Source organism: Calonectris borealis, chromosome 9, assembly GCF_964195595.1.
Source record: "Calonectris borealis chromosome 9, bCalBor7.hap1.2, whole genome shotgun sequence".
NCBI classification, from domain to species: Eukaryota; Metazoa; Chordata; class Aves; order Procellariiformes; family Procellariidae; genus Calonectris; species Calonectris borealis.
Window position 1 is genome coordinate 28,869,767 of NC_134320.1, and position 16,926 is coordinate 28,886,692.

The following is a 16,926-nucleotide window of genomic DNA, read 5'->3' on the forward strand; positions in this document are numbered from 1 at the left end:
ATATGTCCTAATAAATTTAGCAGTAAAATCACATTGTTTATAGAAATAATTTTCTGATGTAGGCTATTCCCGCAAACAAGTGAATGTTACAAGCAACATGTGGAGAGTGTGTGGGTTTTTGATCCTAACTTTTCAGACAGTTTGCATCTCATTTTGTCAAATAAATTGTTTGAACAGTTCATAGACTACGTACGTATACTGTACAGAATTTATTTAGGATTGTCAGTTTACTACCTGACTTACACTGCCATTCCTGATTTGAAGTTACTGTGTGGTTGTGACTGATCAATGTGTGTAGCTATGGAAATAACACTAGTAACTTACATAAGCACCAGTTCATATAACGGCATCTTTACTGTCTGATCACATCAGAATCAGTATAAGCTCACTGGATGCCATGACTGTCTTAGCTATCTGTTGCAATCGTAGCTTTTTGCGGACTTTACAGTCTAGGGTTGTTTGATAAACCAGTAATATTTTGATAGTTATTTTAAGTGGTTTTTTCTAAGATTTTCTAACACAAAATTCTGGAGGAAAATGCCAGGTCCCGTTCGGTAACTAATAAAACCATTATATTTTCCAAGCTTTTTTAAAATTAAATTTTAATAATAAATTATCATTAAAACCACAAAATTGAAGATTTTTTTATTACCGCAACAGTATAACAAAATAGAGGTGCAATAAATAGCTCTTTCAATTGCTTCGCTCCCAGTTCAGAGCTCTCTACAACTGATTTCTGGTACTCCAGACTTACATGAACTGTCTGAAGCTACATCTTCCCTTAAAAGAGAACTCACTGATGATGTCCAGCCTGTGGTTTGACTTTTTGGTTTTGTGCTATTGTTCCTAATAGCTGGTCAAATCACCATAAAGCATTCCTTCTCATTTTCAGTATTACTTTCTTGTAGATACTCATTAGTTCTTTAATCACTGATTTGCCTGGAAGGTCTTAATCTTGTATATAGATTCCTCCTATGCTCCTATTCCTCCTGTGCTTGTTTCCACAGAGGCCCCTTCCTATGTAATCTGGATCTGATATAGGAAGTCTGTAAGCTGCTGTGCCTATATAAACACAAATATATGGTGGTTTTGTATAAATAAAATAGTGATAGATGTTACTGCTTATTTTTTTCAGGAAAAACAATTGAAATACGGATTTTTATAGACATACACATTACCAATATTTAAGATTTATCTTACTTTTTGTTCTGCTTTCTTTTTGGTTTCTGCATCCATCCAGGTAAGTTCATCTAAGGTTTTTATAAAAACATCACGTATATCTGCAATCATTTCCTCAACCTTGGAAAAAACATCAGTATGTTACAAATCCACATAAAACGATCCAATTATTTTTCCACAGTCATAGTTTATTACAGACTTGTTTTTTCTGCACTAGCTGCTTGAGCGTATGCTGTTTACGGGCCACACTCAAAATCTGGAGCTCAAGTTAAGTAGTACTTTTAACCTGTCCTGTGGGAGGAAAGGGAATGGGCATGAGCTCAGAAGGCAATGCAACTTGGGTTACAAAAAATCTGTCAGATATCCATCCATTGGATGTTGTGCATCTGATCATATTATTGTGTGTATGTCAACCACAGGAAATGGCATCTCTTAAGCCTGGATTACAGTAGGAGTGATAGGAAGAAACTAAGGCTTAACTCCAGGTTGATTTTCAGCCATTTTCTGTGTGACTGAAAACAAATAGAAATAACCAATTGTCCCTGCGCCCAATGTTGGCAGGATGTGAACTACTGTCAGTCTCAAAGAACAAGCAGTGACTGTTCATTTCAGTAAGTGCTGTTCCTTGGGGGTGTGTATTGGCTTGCGGTCCATCGCTAATGTGCCAGTGGTGCTTTAGGCTCAAGGCCGGCTCATAGAACAAGTGGAGCAGGCAGATGCCTCTCTTCCTCCAAGTGCGCACACCTCATCTTCGTATTTCACACATTACCTCACACTGTGGTCATTTGCTTGGAAAGCAGGCCAGCTCAAGACAAGTAATGCAGAAGTACTTAGGTGAAGAAATGACTCTCCTAGCACATACTTGTTACTCCTCAGTGGTACAGTGATTAAGAAGCAAATCTGAAGGTTAGTTTTTTTAGAAGGTGAACCTGCTATACAGAAAAGGTTAATAAAAAGTGTCATCAAAGCTGTGTAAAGAACTGCATGGTAAGTGACAATTAAGTGATGCTTAGATGGCACACAGGCTAAGTTTGCTAAAGACTTTACCACATGTTTACTGTCTCCAGCAAATGCTTCCTTTACATATAATCGTCCCACTGCATTCTCCATGTTGCCATTGACGTAGTTTGCGCAACGCCGCCAAACAGCAGTTTCTGATGTTGTGCCGTAAAGTGCCTGTGAAACATAAACATTAGGTAAAATAATGACATCTGGACCCACATAAGGTGAAGCAGAATGGTGACTGACTGGCAGATGTGTGTTTCAGAGGAGCCTAGTTGACCTTAAATACATGCATTTAATTCACGTTTGTGTTTATGGCAGTTAGGTGGACTCACTCTGTAATGGGAATATCTGTCACAGGCTGAGGAAATACGAGAATCATTAGCAATATTCCTTATCCTTCCAAAACACAAAAGGTAGAGAGAAGAAAACTACTCTGAAAGCTAAGAATGGGAGAGGTTAAAGAGGGATACCCTGACACAAAGCTTTCACTTTGGGTGAAAGGGATCTGTATGGCAGTTCCAGCTCTGACAGGGCCATTGTGATTATGCAGCAAATTAATTTCTGCAGTGGTAAGATTGTGTTTTCCACCCAACCTATAGCTTCTGTCAGAGCCTCCCGCCTTTGGGAGCCTGCAAAGTAGAAGCTTGTTTACTCCATGTGATGTTGCTATGAGGTGTGCAAGGATTTTGTCATGTTAATGTATAAATATGTGATAAAGCTGAGTGGGTAATATAATGGTATGACACCTGAATGCAGGGGATATAACAGACAGTGTCATTATAGGGCAACTCTCTGAAATCATATTCTACAATGAAGAATATGATTTATATTCCATAATGAAGCAGCTCCCCATCTCTTCAGAGGTACAGATCAATGACCTTTGGTGTAAAAAGCTCTGTAACTGCTACACCTTGAACTGAATTACTTGTATTGAAAAGGAAAATTACTAATGTTTCTTTTTACCCTAAAGCATTAGGGACACAGGAATAGTCTTTTGAAAACGTTACCAGTACAACACAGCACAGAAATATCTACTGCAGATCCCCCTGAAGAGCCTGTGATGCTGGAGCTTTTTGTAACTCATTACTGAAAAAGAGCTGAATAGACTAGAAAATGTCAGTCCTTAATCTGTTTCTTCTCTCTGCACACATTCAGGCTGCATCCGTAGTCATTTGCTTACATAGCAAAAGTAAATACAACCCCTCTCCCCCAGAACTTAAAGCAAAAACAGTAACAAACATTAGCAGTACTGAGCTTAATTAAATGAATAACTAATTCAGAATGACTATGCAATGAAGATTCTGGTAGATCACTTTGTGCTGCTCAAGCTTATCCTAGTCAAACATAGTTCACTGGTCTCAGCATGTGACTTGGCTGCTTGAGACCATGGTGGACTTCCATCAGACCAGGATTGCCCTTCAGAGGAACCCTGAGATAGACTCTTTTTAAGTAAGCCTAGTGTTACCAGAGGTGCACGAGAAAAAACAAAGTGGTGCTTTCTTCAGCAACAGAAACTTACCTGCTTATTAGTAAAAATAACGTGCAATTAAAATGCATTACTGCATTTGAAATCATTAATGCATCTGAAATTACACCTCTTGATCTCATGGGGCATAAATTCTCAACTACAACATTGTAGGGAACGCAGTTTTTTTCTCTTTAAATAAATCTTGGGGAAAAAAGAAAGATACTGATGCGTTTCTTTGGTTTCTTTCCTGAGGATACAGTCCCAGTAGCTGTAAGTATTAAATTATTGTCATGATACTACTCTGCATGCTCTTCCACCCCCGCATCTGGGCCTCTTGACAGTAGATTTGCTGGCAGAGCACACTGGCACTTTCTGTAGCTCATTTTAAGCACTCTGTATTTAAATGGAGTTTTGAATGAATAAATGACCAATTAGCCACACAACCCAGAAAAAAAATGGTATGAGAGATTGATGGAGTGCCGTAACTGTCCTAACATTTATACTTGAAAGCAAACTTAACAAGACAAATGCTAGTTTATTTCCACTGCATTTAGTGTGAGAAGCTCCAGCTATACTATATCATATATTATTAATTAATTAGCAGACAATTGTATGTTTTTATATATAGACTATGGTAAATCTTTTTCTGTTGTTCTTTGACATTTTTCTAAATGAAACTTCCTCAGTGAAATCCTAAGAGGTAGTGGGGATGACTTTAGTTTATAGAGTGCAAAACATAGTATTCCCTGATGATGCCGACTAAGCAAATAGGAAGCTTTATATTAAAATAGTTTCATACTTTAAAGAGTAGGGGAAAAAGCCAAATAATGAATAAGACTGCCCAGAGACTGTTCAGATATATAAAAGTGACCAAACTGAACGTTTGTTGACTTCCTCCGGTAATTATTATCTTTTTCTGTAACAAGCAGAATCTCCTTAAAAAGTTGCATATGTGTGTTAAAGTATTTCTTTAACAAAATGGCCTTAACCTTTTTAAGTGGAGCTGAGCAAACTCACAAAATAGAAAGTTCTACTGTGGAAATACAGAGGACTTCCATCTCCAATCTGTTTGTGAAATTGCTCAGCATTTCCTTCAAAGCACTACAATATCTGCAGGATCAAATGCCTGAAAAACAAGACTGGGCCCATAATGTTTGACTTTGAATGTATTACTCTGGATGCTTAAGAGTTTGTAACAAATCAATCAGAACTGTAGAGAAATCATTTACAAATAAATGGGAGTGTTCTGTTATCAAAATGGGGATTAATTTAGATTGAGAAAGACATGGAGACCAAGTTCCAGAACAGTGCTTTTCAATTCCACTGCGGTTTATTTATATGATATCAAGAGGTTAAATGCATAAATTATGTGTACACTCCAGCAGAAGCTTCAGCAAACACATCTAGCTTTTGTGTGCAAAATTAAAAATATGTTAAATTTTTATATACAGGTACATAAAAAAATTTATCTTTTGTAGTTCACAAAATTCATCTTTACAATTTAAAAAGAGATTAATTTCTGTACCTTACGAAAAGCATTCCTTGTGTCCTTGTAGTTACTGCTTAGGCTGTTGACGAGATCCATTACGAATCGCCAGATCATGTAATTTTGAAGGTCTCTGTTTAACAAAAAACCAATAATAAGCTGGTAATGCTTTCAGGTTTTTTAAGTTTATTGGAAATAGAATGCAAATTACAAAAATACCTGACATACATACCTGGGAGTGTATTTATTAAGAATAGACTTCAGCTTGATAAGGTATTCTGGATCATAAACAACGACATGTTCAGTGTTGTCAACGTTAATTTGTACAGTTGACATTATATCATTTATAAATTTTGACCAGTTGAATACCTAGAAAATCAATATGCATTATTATATGGTTAAATCATAAAGAATCAATATTTAGCTGTTTTATCCAGTTTAAATATGTTTGCACAACACCAATGCTCTGCCTTTAGTTTTCCTAATACCTACACTGCTTGTAAATGGAGTCATCATAATAGTAACTGATCTGAGATAATTTATATCCTCCGTTCTCTAAAATCCTATTAAAATAGGGTGGTATTTAGCAGAAAGGGTCGAGACATTGTTTTGATTTCAGACTAACACAATTAAAAATGTTATGACCCCTTCCTTTTAGCCTGGAAAAGCAGAAATGGTATATTAAGTAAAATTTTGAGTTGCCTTTTCGCTGTATTTGGCTAAGAACTTTTAAATCAATGCATGACTAACAGCCCGATTTTCCGTACAGTATGTCTCTGTATCTATGGGGCAATAAGATTCATGGTATACTTGGCAGTCCATTCTGAAGCATATGGTAAGGACTTGTTCTGAAGTACACTGACGTCCATAAAAGGATTTATTTTAATAGGCTTTAAAACAGACACACTAAATGCTCTATCTATAATGAATTTTCCTCTGCACGCCACAGTACTTGATACTGGAGAAGCAACTGATTTGATAGCAGGTCAGTCTGCAGCATGCTGTGACAGACAGTTCTCAGACAAAGGTTAGAGTTCTTGTTCGTTTTCTGCCTCTCTGGTCCTAAACCCCCATTTTCTTTATGCTGGTATTCACCTTTGCAAGAGGCCTACATAACTTCATGACATAGTACCTATGAAAGTTATTTTCTGTTAAGTTTTCATTCTGTAGTGTCCATCTAGTCAGAACAGAGCATTATTTTAGTGCGTGGGCACTCTCAACTGCAAACTCTTACTAGTTTGCTGATAAGAAAAATAATTTCCCTTTGGTAAGTCTTTGGTTAGTAATATCATGAGCCTCAGACAGTAGATGGGTCAAAGGACTGACCGAGAACACAAAGTCATTCTCTTGCTTACTAAGAGAACGCAGACTGTGGTCACTGCTCGGCGGCACAGCACTGCGACCTGAGCCATGGAGCCGTGCTGTAAGTGGGCAAAGAAGCCAGACTGCGTGCAGCCGTGTTGCTGTTCATCCATCGCAAAACCCAAAGCAACAGAGTAGTAGTAATGGGAGGCTGCAACCTCCGCATTCCCGTACCCAGGAAGTTCACACCTGCAGCTGATGTCAAACGAAGTATTTTCACAAGTATTAAGTGTGTTACTTGTGTTCCTCTGTATGATACCAGCTGAGAGGGACAGATCCTCCAGCTTGGAATACAGTAGATCGTACAGTGTTATATAGTCCTCCAATTTCTCCATTCACTTTTTCAGTAAATGACACTGATGTTACAACTAACTCTCTATACACTGCTTCAGATTCTCCATATTGGCCCAAGGTTTCCCAATCCATGGCCTCTGTGGATCACCATTTGACTGAAAAAATGATTCAGAGCAGAAGCTGAAAATCATCATCAAAACTCTAGACCTACTCACTGCTTTTACCACATTGGGTAGATACTCATTTTAGTAATGAAAAGGAAGGTGTTATATTTAAGAAAAGCAAAGAATCTTTGTGCTTTTTTTCATACTTTTTTTTGTTTAATTTTTGAAGTTTTTGTTATGCCTATTATTTTGAAAAGTATTGGTGATTTTTTCCCAGTCTGTCTTTTGAGAGGAAAGTTTTACTGGAAGAGGTAACATCTTTCATCAGACAAACTAATGTAGCTGAGGAAAGCAGATAAGCTTTCAGGAATAGAATCACTTCAGGTTTGAAAGAGAAGCAGCAAACTTCAAGCTGATCTTAGGAATAATTGCTGTTCTATCCTTAGACCATTACAACAACGCTACCAACTCCCATCATGTGTCTTTTGAGCATTTTTGGATAAATTTAGAGCAGACGATTATTGCTGATCTGCAGCACTCCCCAGGAACTAAAAATAACCAGGGCAATACCATTCTGTGACAAGAGAAGTTAGTTTCTGAGATTATGACTGTAATGGTAACTGTTCAACTAAGACCTGTGGGAGAAGGTAAATTATGAAACAAATTAAGCTAGGCAGAAATGAACTGTCATATAATTTGGAATTGAAGAATTTAAAGTCAATAAAAATAGCAGTGATTATGAAACTGTGGTAGGAATAATAGTATTTCATAGTACCTGCTGGCCTCAAAAGACTCAATAATGCGTTCCTGCCAGTCAGACCACAGTGCTTTCCATGTGACACATTAGTTAACCTGCTTGCCTGTTGTGCACGATACTGAAGTCAAAGTTATTTATGATAAAAAATATCCACATCCAGTAAGACATGATGTTACTGAGGAGGCACACCTATGCTATCAAATCTTTGGCTATTCTTTAGCCAGACTTTGTGGTGCCATGAATTAAAGGTTATACTGCACAAACAGCACATGGCTCGTGATAAGAGAAAAGGCAGAGCTGAAACACCCTGGGGGAGCTACAGTGGGAGGAATGGGTAGAATTTTCCTGATTCATAGACATGACTTCCTGGGCTCCTTTATGCTTGCTTTGGGAGCCCATCTTACAGAGGGAATGTTGGAAAAACAGGACTTTTTGTTCTGAATTTGCAGCTCTGGATAAACAGAGAGGGCCTGTTTATCCACGCTACAACATATTTGAATCAATTGGTGGCTGCAGTCTTAACTTTTCTCCTGGGCCCTGTAGAGCTGCTGTGGTAATTACAGGAAGCAAATTTATTTGTACTCTGGAAAGGATACTCTCCTGATTTCCAGCAAGGGTTACGTATGTGCAAGTTTTGCAGGATTTACCATCCTGAACCCGTGAGGGTAAGTAAAGCTTATGATGGTTTTTTACCTTTGTCCTTTTCCATCTCTTTATCTTGAAACAGAGGGGCAAGATCTGCCTTCAAGTTAGGAGAAACAGTGGGTACAGTCTTTTACATATAGTTTAATGTCATCAGATGTTTAGGTAATATAGTGTGCGTGTCAGGTATCCTGTTCAATTTCAAGTATATCTAAGCTCAAGAAAGAAATGTCTTTAAAAGAAAAAATTGTCAGGCTTCATTATTTAAATCTCATCAGTGATAAATTAGAGGTTAAAATATCAGATTATTGATCACTCACCTTATGATCGATTTCCAATGAGAAGTTGTTTTGGAGCTGTGCCAAGGTCATTTTATTGTACAGCAAAAGTGGATCATTTCTGTCTTCAGATTTTGTTGTTGCCTGTCAAAGTTAATCATGAGAAAATTACTAAGTACCTTGAGTCAGTTGACAGGAATTTTGGTAAGTGGAGGTACAAAGAAAGAAAATGAGTATTTCTGGCTTAATACATTACTATAAGTTTGCATTAACTGAAAGTACCCCACATGTAAATATGGATGGCATTTTATAGATAAAAAGTATATAAAAGGATAGATTAAATGAACTAAATTTCTGACAGTAAATTTCTGAGCTTTACTTTTTGGATTTGTTTTGCATTACAGCATCAACAACTCCGGCTGTGCAGGAACACTGATTGGAACATAGACCCATACCACTTGAAGCACTGAGTAGACATTGTTATCGATAGATACAAAAATCTTGGGAGAAGGGAATAAAGGAGATGTATTTATTGAGTATGGGGCAACCACCGTGCTGTGGTAGGAATGCAGTGTGAGCGTTCTGATCAGGATGCACGTGCTACCTGATACATTCTTTCTGGAACCACTCTATAGAAAGGGAGTCATAACTCAAATAAGCTTTGCATTAGTCTAGGCAATGTGGTTTTGCACCGGTGTGTTAAAAATGTGCATTAACATACATTAGCACCTTAATGGAATGACTGTATTAGGGCCATTTCTTATAGAGAATAAAACTGGCTGACTGCCAGAGAACTGTGTCAGTGGTGGTGCTTTATGAGGCAAGTTAATCACTGGAGTCTCTAGACAGCAAATGTCAGCAGGGTGGTCTCTGGAATTAGGGCGTGTACAATGTAGAATGAGAGGAGATAAAACCAGCACCTAATGGTAACTACTCCCTTTGTCTCTGAGTACTCTCTTGGATATCTTTCTGTTCTTTTCCTCAAACACTAGTGTGTCCCTTGCTAGGATGCTTCTGCAGGCTTCTGAAGTGCATTCTTGTATCCTCTTTCATACCTTTTTCTCATGCAGAAGTACCTTGTGACAGCATCAGCACTTGCTCCCCTCATACTCCACCCCCTTTTAACTCCCACTTTTTTTGATGGCAAAGAGAGAAAATGCAGGTAAACTAACGACTACAGGAAAAGAGTGATCTTGTGATCCATGAGAGTAATTCATGGGAGAACCTACATCACTACTGCCTGAGTACTCTTAACTGACTCAGTCAGGAGCAAGAATAGTAGATTTTATCCATTTAAACTGTTTTGAAAAATCAGTCATGCCAAGTCTGATTTTATCTCTCTATATCCTTTTTTAAGAAAGGTTTCTCTTCTGCTTCCTCTTTCCTAATCTACTGTGCATTCAGTATTTTTTTCTGCATTTTCTTTAACAAATTCCCAAGAATACAATGCCAGCTCTCTTCCAGTAATGTTCAGGCTGGTGCTGAGTTTTTGATGAAAGAGGTTAAAAACCAAGGCAATAGCAGCTTACCCACAACCAACTGCACTCTATACCAGCAGCAACTGCTGTAGAGACATTTCAGTTGTGGTTTCCTTTTGTACCCCCCTTCAAATTTTTCTCCAATGAATTCCTTTTCTTGTAATAATTTTCCATCTTTGATCTAAGACCGCAGGTGTGTTTCTCAGGAAAATGTGAAGAGAATCAGAATCAGATGGTTTTAGTTCATACAGATGGGGTGGAAAGGTCTTCCCCTGCCAAACACGTGCCCTTACTATCAGTGTAACTTGAAAAATAGCTGAAGCCAGAAAATTTGTATTTGGCTGGTTTTACAGTCATCCTCAGCTTCAGGTCTTTCTGAAATGTTTAATAATCATAAGCCATGTTTGAATTTCCATTTGTTTTTCTCTGTGCAAGTTCAAATTCTGGCTATTTCTCCAAGCCATACTTTAATGGAGAACAGTGTTTGATTAAAAATGCACTTGGAACAATCAGCATTGTGGAGCAGCTTGTGGAGGACAAACATTACTTTGTGTTGCATGGCAGGCCAAGGGTTGGGAATCTACTGCTCTGATAACAAAACAGCCCACGGGGAAAAAATGACAAAGGGAGAAGAGGCCCGAAAGCATCTCCCAAAACTCACTTTCCAAAACAGACTAAACAGAAACCAAGACTCTCTCTCTCTTGCTCTGTCTTTCTTCTCGTGAAGGGCTTCTGTGAACAGATTAGGATATAAAACATTTTGCTGTTTGGAAAACAGCTAACTCAAATATTTTCCCCTGCTCGTTAGAAGGCATGTCTGTCTTATTATGTGTTCCTCTTAGGTGTTCCAGGCCCCATACATTTTTGGTCAGCTTTTGGTCCCGCAAAATAACATTAGCAAGTAACTTAATAACTCAGCTTACAGTTAGCTTTTTTAGGTATTAAGAAAAAAGTCAGTTATTTAAAGGATACTTTGAAAATATTTTTCTTACATTGGCAATCTCTTTCTCCAGGTCCATAACTCTTTCCATTTGTTCAGAAATCTTGCTCTCATTGAAAGAAATATTTCTTTCTTGTAGGATTAGTTTAGCTACAGAAATCATGAAATCAACATAGGCAGAACATGCCTGCAGGAAAAAATACAAACATTTTAAAGACAAAGCTCTTCAAAGTATAGCATACCTTGATTATCTTCAAGATTTCATCTCCATTTTTATGAACTACAGTTCTTCATCCCTTTCTTAAGTAGCTTAATAGTAATTTATCCTGAAATACTGTCAGATCACAAATAGAAGTTAACTTTGAAAATTCCCTCATGGAAAATTGCTGTATAATTTGTAGCACCGTTCAAAGCTAAACAGTCTCAAATACTATACTGTGTTTTCATTATTTAAAATGAGACATTTGTACGTCCATATTTAAACCATCATCCATGTTTTTTCTAGCTCACTTTAATCACAACTTCCAAAAATACTGCTTCCAAAGAGCAATGTTCCCAGAAACATAAAACCAAGAGAAATGCTGATGGACTGTGTTGAATTAGCATTGTGGGAAAATTACTCCTAGAAGCAGTCTACCTTCTCTATTGCTTCCTGGAACATTTAGAAATCATGTTGCCGTATCTAAATTTAGTATACTTACAGGTACTATAGGTAATATAGTATATATTAAATGTAACATATCAAAATTCACCAAGGATAAGAATGGAAATATGGAAGTATATGCTCTTAAATGTTACACTGTCAAATATCTACAGATCTGATTACATTTTATGGAACTTAATATTATTCTAATTCCTCTTAAGCCACATTCATTTTTCTGTCAACAGAAATGCTGTTTTCAATATGCTTTTTAAATGCAAATAAAAATACATATTAGATTAGCTATCTAATAATAAATCTATTTTATGCAAAATAGTGATAAAACCTAGGATTAATAAGGTGTGCATGTCATCAACTTTATTAATAGAAATATTTTGGTACGTTCAGCTCCTAAGGCAGTAGGACGCACCCCTTTAGTGAATGCTACATTTATACAGCCACCACCTTCCTTGGCATCCATCTCCTCAGGGTCTCCTATCTGCCAACAATGCTGTGCTGTAACAGGCTGTGCGCGCTGGAGAACTCTGAGCAGCTCAGGCAAAGTACTGACAGCAGTCTTCAAAAAGACAGGTGGCTAACAGCGTCTTGAAGGACTGAACCCTCAGTGTTACTTTTAATCAAGATATATTATTTTATCAGAAAGAGAAAAGCCCATGAAACTACTGACAGTTACATCAAGTCACAAAAGGGAGAGCATACCAAGCTTGTAAATGCCTATTTAAAATATCCAAATACAATTTATAAGAATTCAATACAGACATTACCCCAAACCAGTAAGTCAACAGAGATCTTCAGGTACTGATCAATGGACTTCATTTTTGGCCTAAAGTGCAAATCATTGTATGGTCAGGTGGCAAAGAACTAAGTCAGCTGATTTCAAATGGACTGTATAAATATTCTCAGATATTTTAGCGGGAACTTAGATGGCAAAATAACTCCTGTGTGAGCAGAGAAGTCATATATTTTACAAGAGAAGAAGATTTTTTAAATATCTTAATCACAGATTCCACTTGTAGCTTTGTGGTGGGAAGTCCTGACAAAGCCAGAGGTTAAAGTGCAGGAGGCAGATATCTTGTGTGCTACATACAGCTCAAAGAGTAGAATGACACAGCAGGAAACAGAGCCAAGAAAAGGCTGCTATCAGAGTGCAGGGATTGAAAGGAGGAACGTCCCTAGCTTGAAGTACTCATGCTTGTTAAGAATATTATGAATCTGCCTTTCAGTGATAAATCTGCGGGTTTTTTTAAATACTTCCTCCTCTACTTTCCAGCAGTGGAAAGTAGTATGATACTTTCTGGTAGGTCAGAGATTAGAATGGGAATTGTCTTTTAGTGCTGCAGTCGACGTAATACAAGGAAGGGAGCAAATTGTGATACATGAGCCAGCTCCTAGAGGCCATAACACATGTGATAATAATGTAATTGAATAGTTAATATGGTAACGATTGTCTTTACTAGCATATGATCTGTAATTAAATGTAATCAGTATTAGAGTATTAACTGTTAGCATGTCAGCAAAATACCTACAAAACCGAAACATTTTGTATGCTTTCTCATTGCTTCTGCATTTAATTACACAGAAGAAAATGGTCTAATTAAAGGTTACTGTGGTAGCAGTTTCAGCTACCACATGACTTCAGCAAATACATATACTTCACCTCTCAAGGACTTAAAGCATATCCAAGATTAGCAGCGAGGGATACACAGTGTCAGTGCTAACAGGTTAATGAAAATGCGTACGAATAATAACTAAACATGAAGGTATCTGAAGCAATTTCTATGTTATCACATACTTCAGCTGCTGCATTTTCATTCAGCAGTTGACTTAGGTGACTGTGATCTTTTCAGATCTTTCATGCAGAAAAGTGTGTCTTTGATTCTGAACAGTTCTTTTTTTTCTTTCTAAGCACATTAGTGATATGATTAGTCCACCTGGACTCCACTGACACCTGCAGCACTTGCCAATCGATGCCGGTCGATCACAATTCAGAAATGGCATCCTTTTTGTAGTGACAGAACAGGGGTGATCCATAACCACTCATATTGTATCTTAATACAACTTTGACAGTTACAAGGTACCTCTTGACTCAGCTGTGAAGCCTGGCAGAAGTTGTGTAACAAAGCTAAATTTTGTCATGTTTATTTCCTTCCAAGAGGTCCTAAAAAGTCAAGTAGCTATTCCTCTTCTGACTTGCATAATCATACAGGAATTGTGTGGAAAAGCGACTACTTTTCTTTTCTTCCACATATATGTTCAGTGATTACAAGACGAATGGAAGAGAAGGGAAGGGGAAACAGGAAGGGAGATAGGTAGTGATGCCAGAGGAATGTGCAGTCTTCTCATCCAGTGCAGACACAATTGGTACGTACTGGCAACTGGGATCTAGACAAGAACCCCTTGGCTCCTAGTGCAGCCAGGAAGATCAAACTAGGTCACTAACATTTATGGCATAATATTATAACACCTCATCTTCAGGACACTCCCTCCCATTCTTAGCTAACTTATTTCTACTTGTCCTTAATCTAGTTTCTCTATATCCTCGTCATTTCTCTTTTGGCTCTCTTGCCTTCTTGCACACTTAACCATGTTAGAACTTCTTTCTCCAGTCTGTCACACATGCTATTCTCACCTTGTTTAAATGCTCATCATTATTACCTTTCTAATTCCAGTTTCCCCAATTCTCTCAGTGATGTTTCCAAGGGGCACTACTGGAATCTCTTTGGGGAAGGACTGTTCCTGCTCTTTGCCTATCCCCACTCTTGAAGATATGTCTGCCTTGAAAATATAGGCTAAAACTTCTAAAATGTAATCAGTGATCTGTCAGCTTCATCTTACCTCTTTGTATGCACCAGTGCATTCATAGTAGTCACGAGAAGGCAGGCCAAGCCCAGGCTGATCAATCTATAAATTCAAACAAAAATTAAAAAGTGCTTAAGGACAAAATGGCTTAGCATTGTACTGTTCTTTGGTCAAGTGAAGCTGATGCTTCACTCTTGCCAAATTATCTTCTGGCCAAAGCGGAGTTTCTCATCCTGTTACTTTCCTTTAATTCTTTTCACTCTCCTTATACTTTTTGTCCTTCTTTTCAGTCTTTTTTTTTTCTCTTTCTGAACAATGCATGCTACACATAACCAGTGTGAAAACACTGGATGTACAGAAGACAAAACAGTCCACAGACAAGCAAGGCAGTTACTGCGTATTTGAAATTCACACATGCGATGTAGTCAAGGATCTCTCCACCCGTTGACAAGAAAGATTAGACCTTTGCTCTTGCAACTGTTGCGTCTCAGGAGTAGCTGGTGAAGATTCACCATATGTAATACTGTCTTCCTCTGGATTTTCCATTTTCAGAGATCATCTTACATTTACAGGCAGGGCACTCTCGACATACTCCTTATGCAAATGCTCTCAGCCACTTCCATATCTGTGCCAGCTGACTGCAGGTCCCATTAGTACTTTGGCATCTGAATACCTTGTAAAAACACAACCCCCTTTGTGGGCTTCCTGCCATTGGGACCGTAGCCCAGGTTTTCAGTGACAGAGCTTTCTGCCTGAAGTACATGGTAAGGAAATCATGTTTACTTATTTGCTTCCATGCATATGTAAGTAGATCATGTCTGTCTTCTGTCCACTGTACACATAAATTGTTTGTATGTCTATATATGTCTCTGTTACTCTCATCTCACTGAGAATAGCAGTGCATGAGTGCACAGAATAAAAATGTTAACTTTAAGAATGGACAGTACACTGTGAAACTGGTAATTTAAGTTTGAAAACTACATAGGATCCACAAACTCATCTACAACTTACTCTGGTAAAATTCAAATCACTAATGTTTCTCCTGGTTAACATTTATGTCTATGCTTCTAGTTATTTTGCTGCACTTTTATGATCAACAAGGCAATGCCATCCAGAGAGACTTACATGAATGATATGTGCTGTGGAATTTTTATCATCTGTGCCAACAAAAAAATTAATAAGGACCTTTTTCCCATATCTGGAGTTCAGCTGTGCAATAGCCGTCTCAGCTGTCCAAGCAGTACCTAAGCAAATGAAAGGTATACTCAGTCTATTTTTCTATTGTACTATGAAAAGTACAATAACTTAGAAATTTTAACTGAAAAGGAAATAAACACAGATTATCTTACCATAGGAAGAATCCCAGTTAGTTGTTGCTACAGGCCAGTCAGATACATTTGGCAATAAACTGATTAAAGGACTTCCACCTCTGCTATCAATGGTAGCTTTTGGAAAAATAAAATGAGTTACCATGACATTTTAAAACACACAAATGTTATACTATTATAATGAGTTCAGAATAATGAAGCTGAGAAATATGTTTTCACCATCACCACAATAGGAGTATGCTCTGATGTATGACTGTGCTTTAACATTTAATTTTAAAAATATGTTTCAGTCATGACGGCAAACAGCATATGCAAATCCTTGCAACCATGACATTGAAGAACTATTGTATTTTCACTCTGCAGATAGCTTGAAATCATAGTTTTGAGAAGTATTAGTAACATTATAGAAAATATAAAAACATGTGATTTAGGGAGCACTGCTAACTGTTTACTGCTCCTCATTCTAGTGGCAGCATCTAGCTCAAATTCTTGAAATAAATGATCTCCCTGTCTTTCTAGAAGCCTGGTATGCCAATTATTTTCCACCTCATCCTTGATAATTTCTACAAAAGAAGTTAACTCACATTTAACTGAAAGGATTTGAGATTAAGTATCTGCAGCAAACTAACTGAAGAGTAATGTAATCTCACCTAAAATATCAAAGCAAGTAAAACAGGAGAAACAGTACTAATTTTACTATTGGCATTCTTATTTGACTTTATAGAATGGATACATTTTAGTTTTCATGAAGAATATCTAAAAAATTATGCACAGAGACTAGGAGGATATAGGTATAGCTGACTGTGAAGATAGGATTCTTTGGATTATATTTATATATCCTATATGCAATAAATTCAGGAAACACTTACTTTCATTTATGCACGATCGGTACAGAGTTTTTGCCTTCTGCACTGCTGTTATATCATCACTGCTTGGTGTGTCGAGGACATCTGGAACACATAGACAGCAAATATATGTTAGTATCTGATCTTTATTGGAAGGATACTGAAGGAACCACAGAGGATACCCAGGCATTATCCCATCCTGAGGACCAGAGGGTGGACGATAAGTGCTCCCTGTCCATCTCAAATTCCAGAGCAGCTTTGCCTTTCAAAAGCCAAGGGGAAAAATGTCTGGAGATTATA

The 16,926-nt window shown here is 37.5% G+C and overlaps 1 protein-coding gene across 1 annotated transcript in view; it reads right to left on the reverse strand.

Moving 5' to 3' along the window:
- MME (membrane metalloendopeptidase) overlaps positions 1–16,926 on the reverse strand; it is a 45,587-nt gene that overhangs the window by 18,934 nt on the left and 9,727 nt on the right. The window contains exons 4-13 of the mRNA XM_075157673.1: positions 16,651–16,731; positions 15,803–15,898; positions 15,579–15,697; positions 14,490–14,555; positions 11,046–11,180; positions 8,618–8,719; positions 5,371–5,507; positions 5,178–5,271; positions 2,227–2,355; positions 1,201–1,299 (exon numbers count right to left, since the gene is read on the reverse strand). Coding sequence (XP_075013774.1) covers positions 1,201–1,299; positions 2,227–2,355; positions 5,178–5,271; positions 5,371–5,507; positions 8,618–8,719; positions 11,046–11,180; positions 14,490–14,555; positions 15,579–15,697; positions 15,803–15,898; positions 16,651–16,731 — 1,058 coding nt within the window. The remainder of the gene's footprint in view (positions 1–1,200; positions 1,300–2,226; positions 2,356–5,177; positions 5,272–5,370; positions 5,508–8,617; positions 8,720–11,045; positions 11,181–14,489; positions 14,556–15,578; positions 15,698–15,802; positions 15,899–16,650; positions 16,732–16,926) is intronic.